The sequence below is a fragment of the Ochotona princeps genome, chromosome 24, assembly GCF_030435755.1.
Source record: "Ochotona princeps isolate mOchPri1 chromosome 24, mOchPri1.hap1, whole genome shotgun sequence".
Lineage (NCBI taxonomy): Eukaryota > Metazoa > Chordata > Mammalia > Lagomorpha > Ochotonidae > Ochotona > Ochotona princeps.
In genome coordinates this window covers 19,510,760-19,528,658 of record NC_080855.1, presented here as the reverse complement: position 1 = coordinate 19,528,658, position 17,899 = coordinate 19,510,760, and the positions used below count along the sequence as shown (strand labels likewise).

The following is a 17,899-nucleotide window of genomic DNA, read 5'->3' as shown; positions in this document are numbered from 1 at the left end:
TAGCTAAAGGACCCAAGATGTGTTTCTTTTTTTTTTTTTAAAGATTTATTCATTTTTATTAGAGGAGGAGAGACAGAGAGGAAGGTCTTCCATCCGATGATTCACTCCCCAAGTGAGCCGCAACGGGCCGGTGCGCGCCGATCCGAAGCCGGGAACCTGGAACCTCTTCCGGGTCTCCCACACGGGTACAGTGTCCCAAAGCCTTGGGCCATCCTCAACTGCTTCCCCAGGCCACAAGCAGGGAGCTGGATGGGAAGTGGAGTTGCCGGGATTAGAACCGGTGCCCATATGGGATCCCGGGGCGTTCAAGGCGAGGACTTTAGCTGCTAGGCCATGCCGCCGGGCCCCCAAGACGTGTTTCTACATAGGATGAGCTATTTCTTTGAGGGACCATTAAGTGTAGCATTATTAGAGCATATAAATGTGAAACTGGACGATCTCTTTGAACTATGAGCATTAAAGAGATGATTTGTGGAAGTCCTCACTGTATGTCTGGACATCTACAAATGGCCTTTCTGAAGGAAGAGCTGAAGTCAGAGACCACCAAGAGATAACTCACTGCAGTTCTTACCTCTGTGTTCCTGGCAGCAGGATGAGGCACAGGGTCCCTGGACTCAGGCTGTTGTAAAGCTTTTCGATCTTCCGGCCCCAGCGCCAGGATGCTAGCTTCGAGTGGTCTACATTCAGGGCCTGGGATCAAAGCCACACATAAACACTCAGCCAAACACCCTCTGCTACCCTGTGGAAGGGCTGACCACTTGCCCAGGTGCCAAGGCCACCAGATCACAGCAAGCAAAGGTGTTGGATAAATCCTTTGGAGTTGAAGCTCACACTTCAGGGTTCTGTGGCCAACCAGCATCATGAGGAACCCAGCTGGCATAGGACCTTCTCAAGGGAGGATGGCTGCTGTCCTTTTTCTCCAAGTACACCATCTGGGGCCCCATGCTAGCGGAGCCACACCACCGATGCTGCCTCCACCTGGCCTCTGCCATGACAGTTAAGGTTCAGATGTTATTTGTTCCCCAGGGATTCAAGTACTGGGAGTGTGGTCCTCAGTATGGTGGTACTAGCATATGGGGAGGTTCTTAGGCCAACTAGAGAGTGCCCTCAGGAGTGTGAAATCCCAGTTTGCCTTTCTGCCTAGTGGGTATTTTGATCTCCCTTATATACACACTTCCGTCACTGCCATCTGCCAGGAAGGCAACCTCGCTGGAACTTGCACATGTTCTATGGATTTCAGTCTCCACAACAGTGAGCTAAATAAACCATTTTTATTTCTAATGTAACCTGCTTCAGGTATTTGCTAATAGTAACCAAAAAATGGACTAATACATTGATGGGAAACTTACCCATCAGCTCTGGTCTCTGTTTCTTGACTGCTAGGTGTGGTAGATTAGAGTAGGACAGGGTTTCTCAAGCTTCAGCCATTTACCATCTATTTCTACTCTTCTACTTTTGTATCCTCCTAGTGTTTTTTTAGTAGGAGTCCACAACTTCCAGGGACTGTCTGTGAAATCACAGATTCAGTATGGTTGTATCAGTATTCTTCAGTGAGCACTAGAAGTCTAACAGTAGATCTATGACACCATTGATCTTGTGTGTGTCCTACATTTTAAGAAATCCTAGACGATCTATCTAAAGATTATACAGCTCTTGAGTCTCCTGCCTTGGTCTCTCAAAAATCTTTGGAGAGCCACCTTGAAGCCTAAAATCCAATTTTAGCAGGTCTGGAGGGGGCAAACGTGTGAAAAATCTGGCAAAAAATCCATGTCAGCAAGAATGGAGGAAGCTGGGAAGCAACCTAAGGGACTATAGTTAGAAAAGAAAAAAAATGTGAATAATTAAGTGTTGGAATGGGTGTTTAGAATGTCAGCTAAGAGTGGCTCTACTCCTGATTCTAGGTTCCCATGCACGCACACCCTAGGAGACAACAGATGATGGTTCAAGCAATTTGATCCCTGTCACACAGACTACTATGCTGGCTACCACTGACGTAGCCCTGGTGGTTGTGGGTATGTGAGGAGTAAATCAGCAAACAGGAGATCTCTGCCTTTCAAAATAAATAAAGGATTAAGAGTCACCGTGCAGAGCTCTCCTGACTGATTTCCAGAAACAGAAGATCAAGGCAGGAGCCAACAAACTACAGTAGCTACCCTCCCTCAAAGACCCCAAAATACACTCATTCACCTGCAAGGTCTCCTGTTCTGAGGAGAGAGATGTGACAGGAAGTCCTAGAGGGCTTGATTCCAGCGGTGAATTTCTGAGCCATGTATGGAGGTGCCGAGGGGTGAGGGCATGCCTGCCCTTCAAATTCCAGTCTTTGCCTCTGAAAATGCTAAGGGCCCTTTGGGCACTGCCAACATTTTTGAATTCTGAAAACAAGAACATGCCCACCTTCAGTTACCAAGGGCCAAGAAAGCAGATCTCTGTCCAAGCTGGAGCCCAGCCAGAGCAATGGGAGGACAGAACTAGGAGCTGCTGCTCTGGTCCCACCTGGGGTATGTCTGGTGAGCCTTTCCCTTCTCTATCTTACACGTCCCCATTCCCTTATCTCCTCCCTCAAAGCCATATTCAGCGGCATAGACTTACTCAGGAAACAGTAGTTTTTAGGTATTCCACTTCTGTGGTCTTTAGGCAAGATCAAAGCTTCCAAGCCAAGGAAGCAGTTGGACTGCTGCAACAAGCGCTCCTTGAAGCCTCCCTTCACTCCAGACAGGTAAAGACTACCTTGGTTCTCAGCATCTAGTGCCAGCTCATCTAGGAGTTTATCACAATCAAGGGTGAGCTCAGTAACAGGTCTCTTCACCTGACCAAGGAAAAGAAGGCATCAGTGCTAGCAAATCACCATTCTAACCCTTAGGCCTGCTGTAAACTAGCAAGCAATCTAATCTGTAAACAGGCTAAGGATAACTAGTATTCAGAACTGTGACAGACATCCATACATAAACATGCATATTTTTCATATAAATATAGGCTATCAGTTTGCACTCTCATATTTCCAATGCAATTTTATTTGCACAGGAACTTCAAAATATAACCATCTCATCTGGAAAGCTGAAAGGTCAACCCAGAATAAAGAATTTGGGGCCGAAGTAATGATAAAGAATGCAGGGAAGATCTCAATCTAGCCCAGGTTGCTTTTGACACAAATGAAAGTCTGAGGTCACTGCTAGGAGAATGGAGACTTAGCAGAAGATTTTCCAAAACAGCAAGTCTTGTGCCTGGGCCTCTCCAAGGTGTGTCTTAGTTGAGTGCTGTAAATAAAGGCTGTCCCAGAACAAGCTTGAGGAAAGGGACGGTTTTTGGTTTCTCCGGCCACCGTACCTTGATGCAAACACCTTCCAACTGAATGCCATTCAAGGTTTCTATGGCCAGCTGGGCAGCTTCCAGAACGTCATACTGGACACAGAGATAGGGCTGCAGAAAGACAAGATTTCCTCATCATTGCTTTCCAGCTCAAACTGCCAGAGAGGCCGGAAAAGGGATCCCAATGACAGTGGTCAAAGCCACCAGAATGGATGCCCACACCATGCCATTCAAGAAGGAGAAATCACAGTAAATGTGAGTGGAATTTAAATTTGTCGTTAAAATTGAAGCTGTCTTGAATGATATGGGGAAAACACAAATTCCTTACTATGCAATTTGCTTTTTATAATGTTTATTACAAATCATTGAAGTTTTCACTGGAGGTCACTGACTCAAACTTGTTTGTTAACTTGATTTTAATCAGCTCTCCCATTAACTCAGGTGGCTAGGTTCTACTGGCTAGATCACATTTTCTTTCTTTTTTTTAAAGATATATTTATTTTTATTGGAAAGGCAGATATACAGAGAGGAGGAGAGACAGAGAGGAAGATCTTCCATCCGACAGTTCACTCCCCAAGTGGCCGCAACGGCTGGAGCTGAGCCAATCTGAAGCCAGGAGCCTGGAGCTCTTCCGGGTCTCCCACGCAGGTGCAGGGTCCCAAGGCTTTGGGCCACCCTTGACTGCTTTCCCAGGGCACAAGTAGGGAACTGGATGGGAAGCAGGGCCACCAGGATTAGAACCGGCACCCATATGGGATCCCCGGGCGTTCAAGGCGAGGACTTTAACCACTACACGATTGCGCCGGGCCCTAGATCACATTTTCAAACGATCATCCTTTCTGCTTGATACCTCACTGCAGCTAAATCTTTGTGATTATCTCAGTCACAACATTGTAGGAAAGCTTCATGACACTGAATTTAATGATTTCTTGAATATGACACGAAAGGCAGGCAATAAAAGAAAAAAACTTGGACAAATTAGTCTTTAACTGAAATTTAAAATTTCCATGTAACCAAGGATATTATTGAACAGTGTCGGGTTGTACTGTGGCATAGTTAGTTAAACTTCCGATTGCAATGCCTGCATCACATATGGGTGCTGGTTCATATCCAGAATGTTCTACATTCAATTCAGCTTCCTACTGGTTTGCCTGAGAAAGCAACGAAGGATGGCTCAAGTATTTGGGCCCCTGCCCCTACATGGGAGACCTAGATGAAGCTCCTGGTTCCTGGCTTCAGTCTGGCCCAGCCATGGTGGTCAGCCATTTGGGGAATGAAACAGCAGATGGAAGGTCTCTCAGTTTTTTTCTCTGTGTGTCCCTGAGTCTCTCCTAACTGCCTTTCGAGTAAATCTTAAAAAAAAAAAAGTGTCAAAAATCCTTTTTGGAGGAAATATTTGCAAATCACATATCTAAAAAGCAATTAATATCTGAAATATAGAGAGAATTCCTACAATTCAACAATAAAAGCAATCTGATTAAAAATGGAAAGATGAAGGCTTCTGGCCTAGCGGTTAGGGCTGCAGTTCAGAGGCCCATATCTCACACTAATATATAGGGTCAAAATCTTGAGTTTTCTGGTTGCTTACCTGGTAAGTTTCAAGAATAATGGTAATTGACTGGACTGGGCCAAAGCTCTTAAACAGCCTTTTCAGGTACCTGAGGCTGCATTTTTTGCTAAGTGGGCCCGCATAGACAGTTGACATCTCTATCCACTTCATTCTCACCTACAGCAAAAAGAAAAGAATATAGTGAAGAGATGAATGTGGTAAGAAAATTAATACTATTGGTCAAAACTGGGTAAACTCATTTAAAGAACTTTTTGATACAAATAGTTGCCAAAGGCATGGAGAGTTTAACTGAAATTTAAAAGAGTTCGGAGATGTTCACTGCAACATTAGTTACAACAGCAAAAACTTATCAATAATTGGCATATTATACAGCACAATAGTATGTACCCATTAAGAATGAGACAAAATGTGCAGTGATGTAAGAAATACTAAATGAAAAAGCTGCAAAGTAGTATGAATAGTATGATTCTTGTTTCTATAAAATTTTTCTGAATGTTAATATAACTGGAAAAATAATTACAAGAATTTACAAAACATTGAGTAAAAGCCCAACTACTCACCTTTTCATTCATTTCCTCAGAGAAGGTAGGTGAAAAGGGCTCAAAAGAGAACTGTACAATGCTGAAGGGAAACCGAAGGATTTCCTCTCTGGCCTGCTCAAAAACCTGCAGAGAGAGCACAGCCTGGCTGAGACAGGAACCACTCCTGTACTGTGGCTCCTGGGTGAGCGACGGTAACAAATAGTAGTTGTCCTTTTATTCTTGTTAGGAAGCAATATGTGTCTGATTGCCAGGTCTGGAGGGGACTGATGATACCACAACCTCCACGAAAGGTCAAAAAGCCAAAAAGCCAATAAATAAAATAAATAAACCCACGTATAATCTATACCTTCAACATTACTTAGAATAACAGCACTCCCATTGTTGCATACTACTGCAAGGGGGCCTATAAGTTAAAAAAAAAAAAAAAAAGCAAAGAGGAGGCTTAAGAGAATTGGAGAATTGGCAGGCAAGAGGAAGGGGTTGGGCAGGAATCAAGAGCCATGGAAATTAGATGAAGCACAAACCAAACCCCTGGGGTTGTGGGGAAAGACTTTAACTAAATGCCAAATAATAAGCACAGGTCACAATCTTGATATTTCATGGGAATTGATTATAGGGAAGAGATCTGGCAGTCTCAAAGAAGCAGTACTTCTGGAGAATAAACAAATATATGCAGAAAAGGTGGCATCCCTTGAGACACTGTAGTGGAGATAAAGAAGTAGGAAAATTAAGGATCCTACAGAAAGAGTTAAGACACACATGGACTTCTCTGACTCCTCCTAACAATATGATAAACTCCCATATTTCCCTAATACCACACATAATTCTCAAAAAAAGCCTTTTCAAAAAACAAGAGCTGCAGGACTGTGAAACTTCAGTCGCTTATTCTTCCAGACTCTTAACAATATATGGACCAGATCATCTTTGAGACGACTCTAGAAACCAACTGAGAATCCAGTGTAAGACCAATAAGGGGTTTCATATAGTAATTAAGATGTTGGTTGGGATGCCTGCATACTTATCAGATGCCTAGTCCTAGTTCTGGCTCCTCAGCTTCTGATCCAGCTTTACGCTAATGTACACCCCGGGAGGCAACAAGACTTGGATTCTTGCCATCCATGTGGGAAACCCTAATGGAGCTCTAAGTCCCTGGCTTTAAGCTTATCCAACTCTGGCTGTTGCAGGCATTTAAAGAGTGAGTCAATGGGTAAAATATGTCTGTCTCTGCCTTGCAAATAAAATTAGAATTGAGTTTTTTAAAGATTTATTTATTTTTATTGGAAAGGCAGATATACAGAGAGGAGACAGAGAGAGAAAGACATTCCATCTGCTGGTTCACTCTCCAAGTGGCCACAACAACCAGCGCTAAGTCGATCCAAAGCCAGGAGCTGGAGCTTCCTCCAGGTCTCCCATGAGGACGCAGGGTGCTGAGACCTTGGGCCGCCTCTATGCCTTCCCAGGCCACAAGCAGGGAGCTGGATGGGAAGCGATGCAGTCAGGACACGAACTGGCACCCACATGAGATCCCTGCGCATGCAAAGTGAGGATTTAGCCACTAGGCTATCATGCTGGGCCCTAAAATTTAAAACTTTTTAATAAAAAAGAAAGGAGAGGCATGCATTTATCATGTAAAAAATACCGATCGTCAAAGAGAAAGGTTGAGAAATGGTTCTAGATTCAAGCAGGAAAAAAAAAAGACATGACAAGTAATCCAATACCTGAGCCTAGAACAGTCATTATTCCGAAGCGAAAAGAAATGCTATAAGGGACATTTGGTCAGCTAAACAAAATGGAATACAGATTAAAGTAGATGCAAGTAGTGGATTAATAATAAATTTACTGAAGCTGATAACTACATCATGGGTATGTAAGAGATTTACTTGAAAGGTAGAGTTACAGAGAGGACAGAAGATTTCCAACTGCTGGTTCACCCCGCAGATAGTCACAACAGCCAGTGTTGAACCATACCAAAGCCAGGAGTTCTATCAGTCTCCACGCAGGTGGCAGGGGCCCAAGCATTTGAACCATTTTCCACTGCTTTTCCCAGGCCATTAACAGGAAGCAGAATTGGAAGTGGAGCTGCCAGGACATGAGCCAGCACTTAACTGGGATGTTGATTTTATAGGCAGCGCCTTTACCTACTATACTATACACTGTCCCCAAGAGAAAATATATTCTAAAATATTTAGGGTGTGTTCAGATTACTCTCAAATGGTTCAGAAGATGTCATACAGAAGGAGGCAAAGTGAAAGAGAAGGGGGGAAGAGAATTTGAGCGAGCAGAGAGCACACAAACCTAAGTGTACACCAAAGCAGTAACAAGAGGTGAATCAAATAAAATCAAATAAAAGCAATGTACCACTAAAGTTTCCTGCAGTTTTAAATTATTTCCAAATGCAACACAAAAAAAAATACAGATTGTGCTTGCTTCAGCAACACATACACTAAAAATTAGAACAATGCAGATTAGCCCAGCCCCTGAACATGGCCCCTGCACGAGGAAGACACACGAATTCATGAAGTGTTCCATATTTTTACTCTTTGTATTTAAAAAAATGCCACGCCCCAAGCAAAACTCCAGATCTTCTGAACAGTTATACACTAAGTTCACGTTTTGATGTACCCTTCTACTTTACACTTGCAGTATTGGCAAAATATAAAAAGAAAAAAATGGAAGTGATATAGCAGGACACAAAACCAACAAACATTTCCATAAAACAGGAACAAAACAAATTCAAAATGGTGGGCAGGGCCAGAGCCACAGGCCTTCTGGTTTATGGATGCAAGCGCTGGCAGTTACCAGTCTGGTCTGATGGGGTACCTGTGACCTGAAGAGCACCATACAAGACAGGAACAGAAACCAGATTTGCTAACTATAGCCAGTGTAATTGAAGGAAAAAAACTTGACATTTATATAGGATACAAAGTGCTCCACTCCCCTCTGCTCTGAGTGCAACCTGCAAAGGTATAGCGGCAGACTACTCACCTCTTTATTTGAAAGGCACTTAACAGTGTGACAATTTCTAGAAGAAAGTTCACTAGCATCTGTCTCCTGGGTCAAAAAAAGGAGCTTCTGACCCAATGAGTCCAAGCATTCTAAAATACTATAAAGAAGTAAAAGAGATTAAAGTAAGAATAACAGTTCTCCCTAGCCTGACCGCTGTTTCTCTATACAAACTCTATCTGATGTGATAGCCACCGGCAATATGTAGCTATGTAAATGAGAATTAATTAGCATTACAACTTGAGTCACACTAGTTAAATTTGTTGTGGCTACCACATGCCACACAGCACAGATGTAGAACATTTCCATCATCTCATTAAGCCATATTGGACATTGTTGCTGTAACAAGGAGGGGAAGGATAAACAAGAAATGTATCCAAAGCGCTCTACCAAAATACAGGCCAGATTCTAAGGATCTGATGCATTCATGTTCTGGAGCCAAACCTTCCCTTTGAGTCTTTCTTTTTCTCTTCTTGTCTTTTTTTTTTCCCCTCAATCTGGGAAACACACCAGAGCTGTAGATTGACTCTTCTAACCAAACTACGAAGTGATTTATCATATATCCAAGTGCTACACTGTTCAGTGTATTCCAAAGTCTTATTTTATACATATAGAAAGAATATCATTTAAGACCAGCCACTAGATTTAGAAAGATAAAAATTAGATACTATTTCTGGAAGAAAGTGGTATTTTTTCCCCATAGTTTGTGTGATGTTACTCAAATTTTGGTAAACATTTCTCCAAAGCTTCCTAAAGGGGGAAAAAATTCTAGATTCTGTTGTTACAACAAGAAACAATATCTATCACTGCTTTTGCTCTTGTTTAAAATTAAAAAGCATTACCTTGCATTTGAGAACTGAGCTACTTCTAGTGTATTTCTTGGTTCTTGGCTGGCTGCTAGCAGTTCTTGGTGATGAACAAGTGTCTGCAGATTCAGTTTTGCAATCTTGAAGGAAATAAAATCATAAAAATAATTTCTTTTAACCTCTTGATGTTACAAGAAACTGTGAAACCCCTCTTCAGTGATGTTTTCTACTTCCTTACATGGTGGCTTCCCCACTGCCATAGTCCCAGGCTGCCTTTAATAGCTAACATATGTGTTCTGGCTGCTTAGCCAAGAATGGCAATGTGTGACCAGCCAAGTACTGATGTTGTTCACATGAATATGGCCCAGTAAGGTTAACTGAAAAGAGATGCCAATTTTGGCTCATTCTCATTCTCCAGTCACTTAAAATTTCTCTCTGCCAAGATGTAATTATCAGAAACAGAAGAAATGTCAAAAATGACATATTAGTTTAATATGAAATCGTGTGAAGTCTACTGCAGTTGATGTTTCTTCTTTCATCAAGTAGGAATACACTTTGGAATTACAATACAGAGTGAGATAAACATTCAAAAAAACTGTTTAGAATTATAAATTTACAGAAAAAATAAAATTCCTATAATATGCCCTACAACCCTTTTCACATAATAGAAATAGATTAATATGATGTACTTGCCACAATTAATGAACCAATAACATCAATATATTTTTTTTAAAGATTTATTCATTTTATTACAGCCAGATATACACAGAGGAGGAGAGACAGAGAGGAAGATCTTCCACCCGATGATTCACTCCCCAAGTGAGCCGCAACGGGCTGATGTGCGCCGATCCGAAGCCGGGAACCAGGAACCTCTTCCGGGTCTCCCACGCGGGTGCAGTGTCCCAATGCATTGGGCTGTCTTCAACTGCTTTCCCAGGCCACAAGCAGGGAGCTGGATGGGAAGTGGAGCTGCCGGGATTAGAACCGGTGCCCATATGGGATCTCGGGGCTTTCAAGGCGAGGACTTTAGCCACTAGGCCACGCCGCCGGGCCCATCAATATTAACTGACATCCATGCTTGATTCAGATTTCCTTAGTTTTTATTCAAATAAATCTGTTTTTTACTGGAAATTAAAAAACAGCAGTTTCTCAAAATGAAGTCTGAGAATTCTTGAGGGTTCCAGAGAACACCCATGGAGTTCATGAGTTCCTCCCTCCTCCAACTACGTCACACAACAGACTGATTTAAGAGCAGGTATGAGGGGGCCGGAGTTACAGCTTAGTAGCAAAGCCACTGCCTGTTAATACAGGCATCCCATATGAGCCCTGGTTCGTGTCTTGGCTGCTCCACTTCCAAATCAGTTTCCTGCTAACAGCCTGGGAAAAGCAGCAGCAGATGACTCAAGGGCTTCTGCCTCTGCCACCCACATGGGAAACCTAGGGAAGCTCCTGGGTTCCAGCTTCAGCCTTGCCCAGTGCTGGTCAGAGTGGCCATCTGGGGAGTGAAGGAATGGATGAACAGTCTCTTCTACAACTCTGACTTTCAAAATAAAATAAATCTTTTTAAAAAGAAAAAGATAAAAGCAGATAAAAAGCCACATGTCTTCTACTAAGCTACATATTATATTACAAATACTTTTTCTCATTTAATTTCTAATACGGTAATCGTAAATAGAATACCTATATAAGCCAAAGCTCTTGCAGGGAAAAGGAGTTTTGAGACATGATAAACTTTTCATAATGTATGATTTAAAAAAAAAAAAGGTTTACTTACATGTTTGAAAGGGGAGATACAGAGATAGGGAGGAGATTATCACTGAGACTAACTGATTCCCAGCCACTGGTTCATTCCCCAAATGCCACAATAATAGCTGCGGCTGGGCCAGGCAAAAGTCAAGAGTCAGCAACTCCATCTAGTTGGGAGTCTGTCACTGTTTCCGATTCAGCTCACTGCTAATTTGCACAGGAAGCACCAGATGACGGCTCAAGTACGTGGGTTCCTGGCACTCAACAAGGGAGACTGAGATGGAGTTCCTGGCTCCCAGCTTCCACCTGGTCCTTTCCCAAATGCTTTTGGAGAGTGAAACTGCTCATGAAAGATCATCTTCTCTGTGTCCCTCCCCTTCTCTGTCACTCTCCGACATAACTGAAACACTTTAGAACAGTATACACAGTGAGAGCTCAGTGAATGGTGACTATCATATTTATATGCCCAAACAAAATCTTCAGAATGTCTTTGTTACTACTATGACACAAAACACTACTTTTATTATTCTACATGGATCGCAATTTATAGAGTAATAATACAACAGTACGCAATGGAAGAACCTAACAGGTTAGTATGCATTATAAAAAATTCTGTCCGAAACAAGGATACTTTCAATGTCTCCCTTCTACTGTTAAACAACGGTATGCCTCCCTCCTCAACGTCAAGAAATACAGATTTTTTTGCTGTTAGTATCAACTAGTCTGATCACTACCACTCACACGGTGCTTAACATATTTAAGGGACTACTCTATAAAAAGAAGAGCTGTATACACAGCATCTCTTCTATCCTCACCAGTCTTCTAGAGAAGCCTGTGTTTCCAGGCCTAGGAACCAAGATTACCCAGAAAACTGCCCTGGAATTTACAGCTAGACATAGTATAGCCTATATTTAAAAACAAGCCCTATTCCAGAGCCTATATATTTATGCTATTCTGCTGTTAATATGTGTCTTAGTTAAAACTGCACTAATCACACTCCCATTTTTGAAGAGAAAGATAGTAAGATTGTGTGTTAAGATAATAAGATTGTGTGTGTTAAAGTTATTATCTAATCTATTCCCTTACATTTGAGAAAGGCAAACAGGTTTCCAAAGATACTAACCTTCTTTGGGCCATACTTAAGGAAATACTGAGCCAATTCTAGAGCTGTTCTAGCATCTTCTATGGCATCATGACCAATCTTGTTTGGGCATTGTATATCCTTCCTGGAAAGATAAAACTGATACACCTGCAAGCACTTTTAATAACAAATTCAACCACCTCAGATATTTTGGTTAGGACCTGGTATGGTATAGCACAAAACATTAAGCTGCCTCCTGCGATGCTGGCATCCCTGGTGGGTGCCAACTCTAGTGCCAACTGTTCCGTTTCCAGTCCAGCTCCTTGTTTGCACACTTGGGAAAGCAGTGAAAGATGGTCCAAGTGCTTGGGTCCCTGAACCATATAGAAGCCCCAAATGAAGTTTCAGGCTTCTGGCTTTGTTCTGGCCAAGTCTCAGCCACTATGGCATTTGGGGAGTGAATCAGAAGACAAACAATCTCTGTCTCTCTCTGAACCCTTGCCTTTCAAATAAATAAATAAATTTCTAAGAGGTGTTCTGGTTACACATAAAATTTCAGAATTCTGTTGCTCATCACAATAATCGAGATCCCTTAATTCTAGCTAACTGCCTGGCTGGCCCTATCACCTGAACCAAAGAAATTACAACAAAAAGTCTCTGGTCCCACTGTGCATCCAGTCCCTTGTCTCATTACTTAATGTAACATCTGCTTAAACTCACCTTCCAGAAATTTTATATGTGTATATGAATATTCATTTATATATAAATCCTTTCACAGTTGCTTTTTAAAGACTTTTAAAACATATACACATATTAATTTATAGGTATGCCTAAAATCTAATCTATATCATAAGAATATTCAGGAATATACAGATTCAGCTCTACATATCCATTTTATTCTCAGCAATGCCTTAGGTTTCCATATCAGTACACACAAATCAATCACATTCTTTTTGAATAGCAAACCGTTCAATGCAGACAACCACAGTTTATTTAACCAGTCTTAACAAAGTTATGTCCAGCTTTTTTGCTGCTGATATTTGAACCATGTTATAATGAACATCTTTGTACATATGTTCTTCTATTTCAATATTGGTATTTTATATTTCAAAACATTGTTCAGCTTTTCTGCCCATCCAGGTCCAACTCTATCCATCAAGCTTAACAATGAATGTAAATCTTATCACTATTCACATAATATCTTCATTTCACAAGAAAAGGTGTAATGTTTATACAATAAAAGGTAAAGCAAGTAAAGGCCCTAAATTTTGCAATACGCACTAAATTATATATATATATACGCTTATCTGCCACTTATTAGGACAGTATTATAACATGTAAATCAACCTACCCCAAAACAGCTTTGGCTAAGAACTTCAATTTAAATCTTCTGCCCTGTTCTCTGACATAAAGCAATGATGTATCAATAACATATGGATGTATCATCTGAGGAAGAAAGAGAAGAGAATGAATACTAAAGGCAACAGCAAGCAGGCTGGGAGGCAGAGTTCTAGCGTTTAGGCTCAAGATACTCACCTGCAGCGCTCGGAGGTCCAGGTCCAAGGAGTGGCCCACCAACACCGCATCAGGAGGAAGTAGTGCTCTCAGCTGCTTCTGGACATCCTTGAGTTTGGTTGTCACTGGCTCAAGAGTATTTTTTGTAATTCCTGAAAACCTTTTAACAACAACAACAACAACAAGATATTCCAGGATATTAACAAGATTTCCTGGAAAGTCATTTAAAAATAAACTCAAAAAAGAATTCATGCTTAGTATCAAAAAATGGGAAATACCAATAAGCAGAAATTAAAAACTAGTCATAATTCTACCACAGAGATGATCACTTTTCATGTCTTAGAAAATATCCTTTCATATTTTTTGATACATAATGATGCAAGGATCCCCCCAGCTGTTTTGAAGTTGCTACATAACAGCTACAATTGGGGAATTCTGGCATAAGGAAGATGCCAATATTATGCAGACTTACTATCTCGAAGATTACAGAACTAGAGGGCAAGCATTTTACTGTAACACTAGGCAATTTCAGTATTAATATATACCAACATGTTGCCCTAGTCTGTTCTTTGATAATATTTAAGAAGATAAAACCTAAATAAACAGAAGTCATGCACCATTCTTCTGTGACAATTTTTTTTCTTTTAAAGATTTACTCATTTTATTACAGCCAGATATACACAGAGGAGGAGAGACAGAGAGGAAGATTTTCCGTCTGATGATTCACTCCCCAAGTGAGCCGCAACGGGCCGGTGTGCGCCGATCCAAAGCCGGGAACCTGGAACCTCTTCCAGGTCTCCCACGCAGGTGCAGAGTCCCAATGCACTGGGCCGTCCTCGACTGCTTTCCCAGGCCACAAGCAGGGAGCTGGGTAGGAAGTGGAGCTGCCGGGATTAGAACCGGCGTCCATATGGGATCCCGGGGCTTTCAAGGCAAGGACTTTTGCCGCTAGGCCACGCCGCCGGGCCCCTTCTGTGACAATTCTAAAAAAAGCTAGAAGCGAGGTGAAAACACCTGGTGAGGTAGTCCACAATCCTGTTGTCAGGTTTAACCAGTTCATCCATAATACAGAAGCCTCCTTCAGCCACCACTGAGACACGTGTCAGTTCTCTGCCCTGGGACGTGAGGCACTGAAAGAGCAGAAGAAAATCGGGTGCTCAGGTGTGAGAGACACTGCTGCTTCTCATTATTCACATGACACTGCTGCTGTCTGCATCTACCCACCAGAGGCCGCGGGAATGGCACAGACTTGCTAAATGATCCAGCATGGATTAAATTAATGGAAAGGATTTGCTCAAGAAGATGAAAGGAAATAATATTGTTATTGTATCCCTTATACATCAACTATCATTAACAGATTATCTTTATTAAACACACTCTATTATCATCTAGTGTTGTACTAAGTATTTCATAGTGACGGGGAGATGATGAAGCTAACAGGTTAGGGGACTTGGCTAGAATGACAAAAGTAAACATACTCTGACCTGACAGATTATGAAACTTTAGTTCTTAGCTTCCATAGTAAGCACTGAGAAGCTTATTTCTTGAGGAATTAGAGGGGGATGCATTGGCTTTGAAGGGAAACTTCCTGAAATGAGCCAAAGCATAACACAATGGAGGTTGGTAACAACTGCCTGAGACACCCACATGCCATGTGAGCTCCCATTTGAATCCTGGCTATCTCACTTCCAATCTAGATCCTTTCTAATGTGGCTGGGAAAGCAGAAGAGAACAGCCCAAGTGCTTGGGCCCCAGCTACCCATGTGAGATCCAAAGCCCCAGGCTACTGCCTTGAGCCTTGTCCAGCCCGGGCTGTTGCGGCCATTTGGGGAGGCAACCAACAGATTGAAGATATGTCTTTCTGTCTCTTCAACTCTGCCTTTTAAATAATTTTCAAAATAAATCCATAAAGAAATACACAAAGGATGCTTATGCAAGGAAATCCCATTTATCTTCAATATGTAAAACTAAGCCAAACAAATGGTAATTAAGGCACACTCTTTTCAGAAATAAATACTTGTTCAAAAAGCGGAGTAATGAGCAAAATCAAACATAGCAACTAGTTAGAAAACACATCTATGCTTTTTAAAAATTTTATCTGCTTTCTCTCTTTTTTAAAGATTTATTTATTTTATTGGAAAGGCGGATATACAGAGAGGAGGAGAGACAGAGAGGAAGATCTTCCATCCATTGATTCACTCCCCAAGTGACTGCAATGGCTGGAGCTGCGGGGATCCGAAGCCAGGAGCCAGGAACCTGTTCCAGATCTCCCACACAGGTGCAGGGTCCCAAGGCTTTGGGCCGTCCTCGACTGCTTTCCCAGGCCACAAGCAGGGAGCTGGGTAGGAAACAGGGCTGCCGGGATTAGAACTGGCACCCATATGGGATCCCAGCACGTTCAAGGCGAGGATTTTAACCACTAGGCCACACTGCCGCGTCCTCTCTGCTTTTTTTTTTTTTAATTTCAAAATCAGAGTTAAAGAGAGAAAAGGAGACATAGAAACAGAGAAAGCTCTTCCAGCAGTTGGCTCACTTTCCAGATGGTTCCTATGAGCGTGGCTAGGTCAAGCCAAAGACTAGATCCTAGTTTACAATATTTTGTTGAAAAAGCAAAGCTAGTACTTACCATTTCGCAGTCAAGTCCAAAGAGAGGACTATTATCTGTTACACAGCCATTACATTTGGTAGGTACAAAGTGTTCACAATCAGTAAAACCTACAAGGAAAAGGAATAGAGTTTCTTTCTTTAGAATTTAGAAATGACAAGAAAATACCATATCCATCCAAGAAAATACCATATTAGCTGGGCACTTGGTGTATATAAAACACCTGAATTACAGAGACTAAATAAAAGGAAATCTCCATCCTCCAGCTTTCCTTTTTCCAATAATTCAATTTCATCAGCATTCTGGGAGAAACAATATAGGCTAGTATCAAAGGAAACTCTGGGCCTGGAATTGCTGGCAATTGTCAAGTAACAATTTTTCTTCTTAAAAGATACAACTAAATTAACAGCTAAAGCCAGGGTTACTGGACTTTTTCCAGGTAGGCACTAAGAGAAGATGAATAGAGTATGCAAATGACTGCATCTGGCATCTTTGTTTCCTGAATAACTCAAGAGAAAACAGGAATGAGATTCTAACAAACTGAAGTTCTCAAAGGATTACAAAGTAAACAAAAAGCTTACCCAACACTCGCCATATGTGTCCCCCTCCACCCAGTTCACTTAAGACTCCTCTGAAATCCCCATTCAGAGACTTGTCTACATTTAGTGGTACCATAGCCTAAAAAACTCCTATAGAGGCTCAATTACAACCATATAGCAGGCTCTCCATCGTGGACCCAAGACAATAAATAAGCATGTTCAGAGACCCAAAAGCATTGAAATAATTGAGAAGTTCCTACTTTTAGGAAGAGGCTAAAACAATGCATATAATATCCAAGTCTTGTTTGACAAGAAACAAACGGGAGTATAATTAAATACATGTATTATTTAGGTTCTGGAGGTGGGACTTGGGTAAAACTGGTTTTGAAAATGAACTATAATTACAATGGCTATGATTAGGAGTGAACAAATACAAGCATGCTTATTAAATTCTCATTATAAAACTGACCAAGGCTCGACGTCTAGATCAGCTCTGTCTTAAAGAACTGGGGGTGGAAGTTTTTTATAAGTACTCTACTGAAGACAAGCTGACTTGTTTTAATTTCTGAAGAAGAAATGAAATAATAAAATTTAATGAAAAGGAGTAACTTTATCACTAAATATTTCAATACCATTAATGTTATTTCCATGTACTACATGAAGACATCACTTTACCAATCACGATACATACCTCTCACACTGTGGGAAGCAGTACACTTAAATCATTTCCTCATTAATAAAAAACTGAACAGGTAAGATACACTACTCAGAAAACAGCCAGAAAAATCGTAAGTATAAGCCAACCTTGTAACGGGAAGTTTACTGTTTCCATTTCTTCCTTAGTCAGAAGGCATCTGAGCAAGCTCACTTTCTTAACACCATATTTTTGAATGATAGGGTCATTCTGTAGGTTGATGCTGGATTTTGAATCGGCAGAAGATGCTGAAACAAGAAAAACAATTGCATATATTTAGAAAATGTGTGTTTAAAAACTTCAGAGGACATGTGTATGAACCCTGGGTAGCTGAGCTAAACATAGAGCAAAAGATGTGTAAGACCTGGCCCTAACTATTAAAGGGTTTACAATACAGCAATAAGAACACAAAGAGAAGGCAAGTCCCAAATGGGTTATACTAGTAAAGGCTTTGGTGGGGGGGGGGGAACGAGGAAGACTACTCCTCAGGTT

At 41.4% G+C, this 17,899-nt stretch overlaps 1 protein-coding gene and 1 pseudogene across 2 annotated transcripts in view; one reads left to right on the top strand and one right to left on the bottom strand.

Annotated features, from left to right (window-relative positions):
* REXO5 (RNA exonuclease 5) overlaps window positions 1-17,899 on the bottom strand; it is a 30,487-nt gene that overhangs the window by 2,237 nt on the left and 10,351 nt on the right. Inside the window, exons 5-18 of one of the 2 annotated variants that reach the window (XM_058681046.1) lie at window positions 17,518-17,655; window positions 16,196-16,284; window positions 14,584-14,699; window positions 13,591-13,729; window positions 13,406-13,500; window positions 12,097-12,199; window positions 9,264-9,367; window positions 8,404-8,521; window positions 5,437-5,541; window positions 4,895-5,032; window positions 3,325-3,417; window positions 2,590-2,806; window positions 2,188-2,372; window positions 572-690 (exon numbers count right to left, since the gene is read on the bottom strand). In XM_058681046.1, coding sequence (XP_058537029.1) covers window positions 572-690; window positions 2,188-2,372; window positions 2,590-2,806; window positions 3,325-3,417; window positions 4,895-5,032; window positions 5,437-5,541; window positions 8,404-8,521; window positions 9,264-9,367; window positions 12,097-12,199; window positions 13,406-13,500; window positions 13,591-13,729; window positions 14,584-14,699; window positions 16,196-16,284; window positions 17,518-17,655 — 1,759 coding nt within the window. The remainder of the gene's footprint in view (window positions 1-571; window positions 691-2,187; window positions 2,373-2,589; window positions 2,807-3,324; window positions 3,418-4,894; window positions 5,033-5,436; window positions 5,542-8,403; window positions 8,522-9,263; window positions 9,368-12,096; window positions 12,200-13,405; window positions 13,501-13,590; window positions 13,730-14,583; window positions 14,700-16,195; window positions 16,285-17,517; window positions 17,656-17,899) is intronic. The other variant, XM_058681045.1, reaches the window with a different exon arrangement.
* Window positions 7,838-7,953, top strand: LOC118757821 (U6 spliceosomal RNA; annotated as a pseudogene).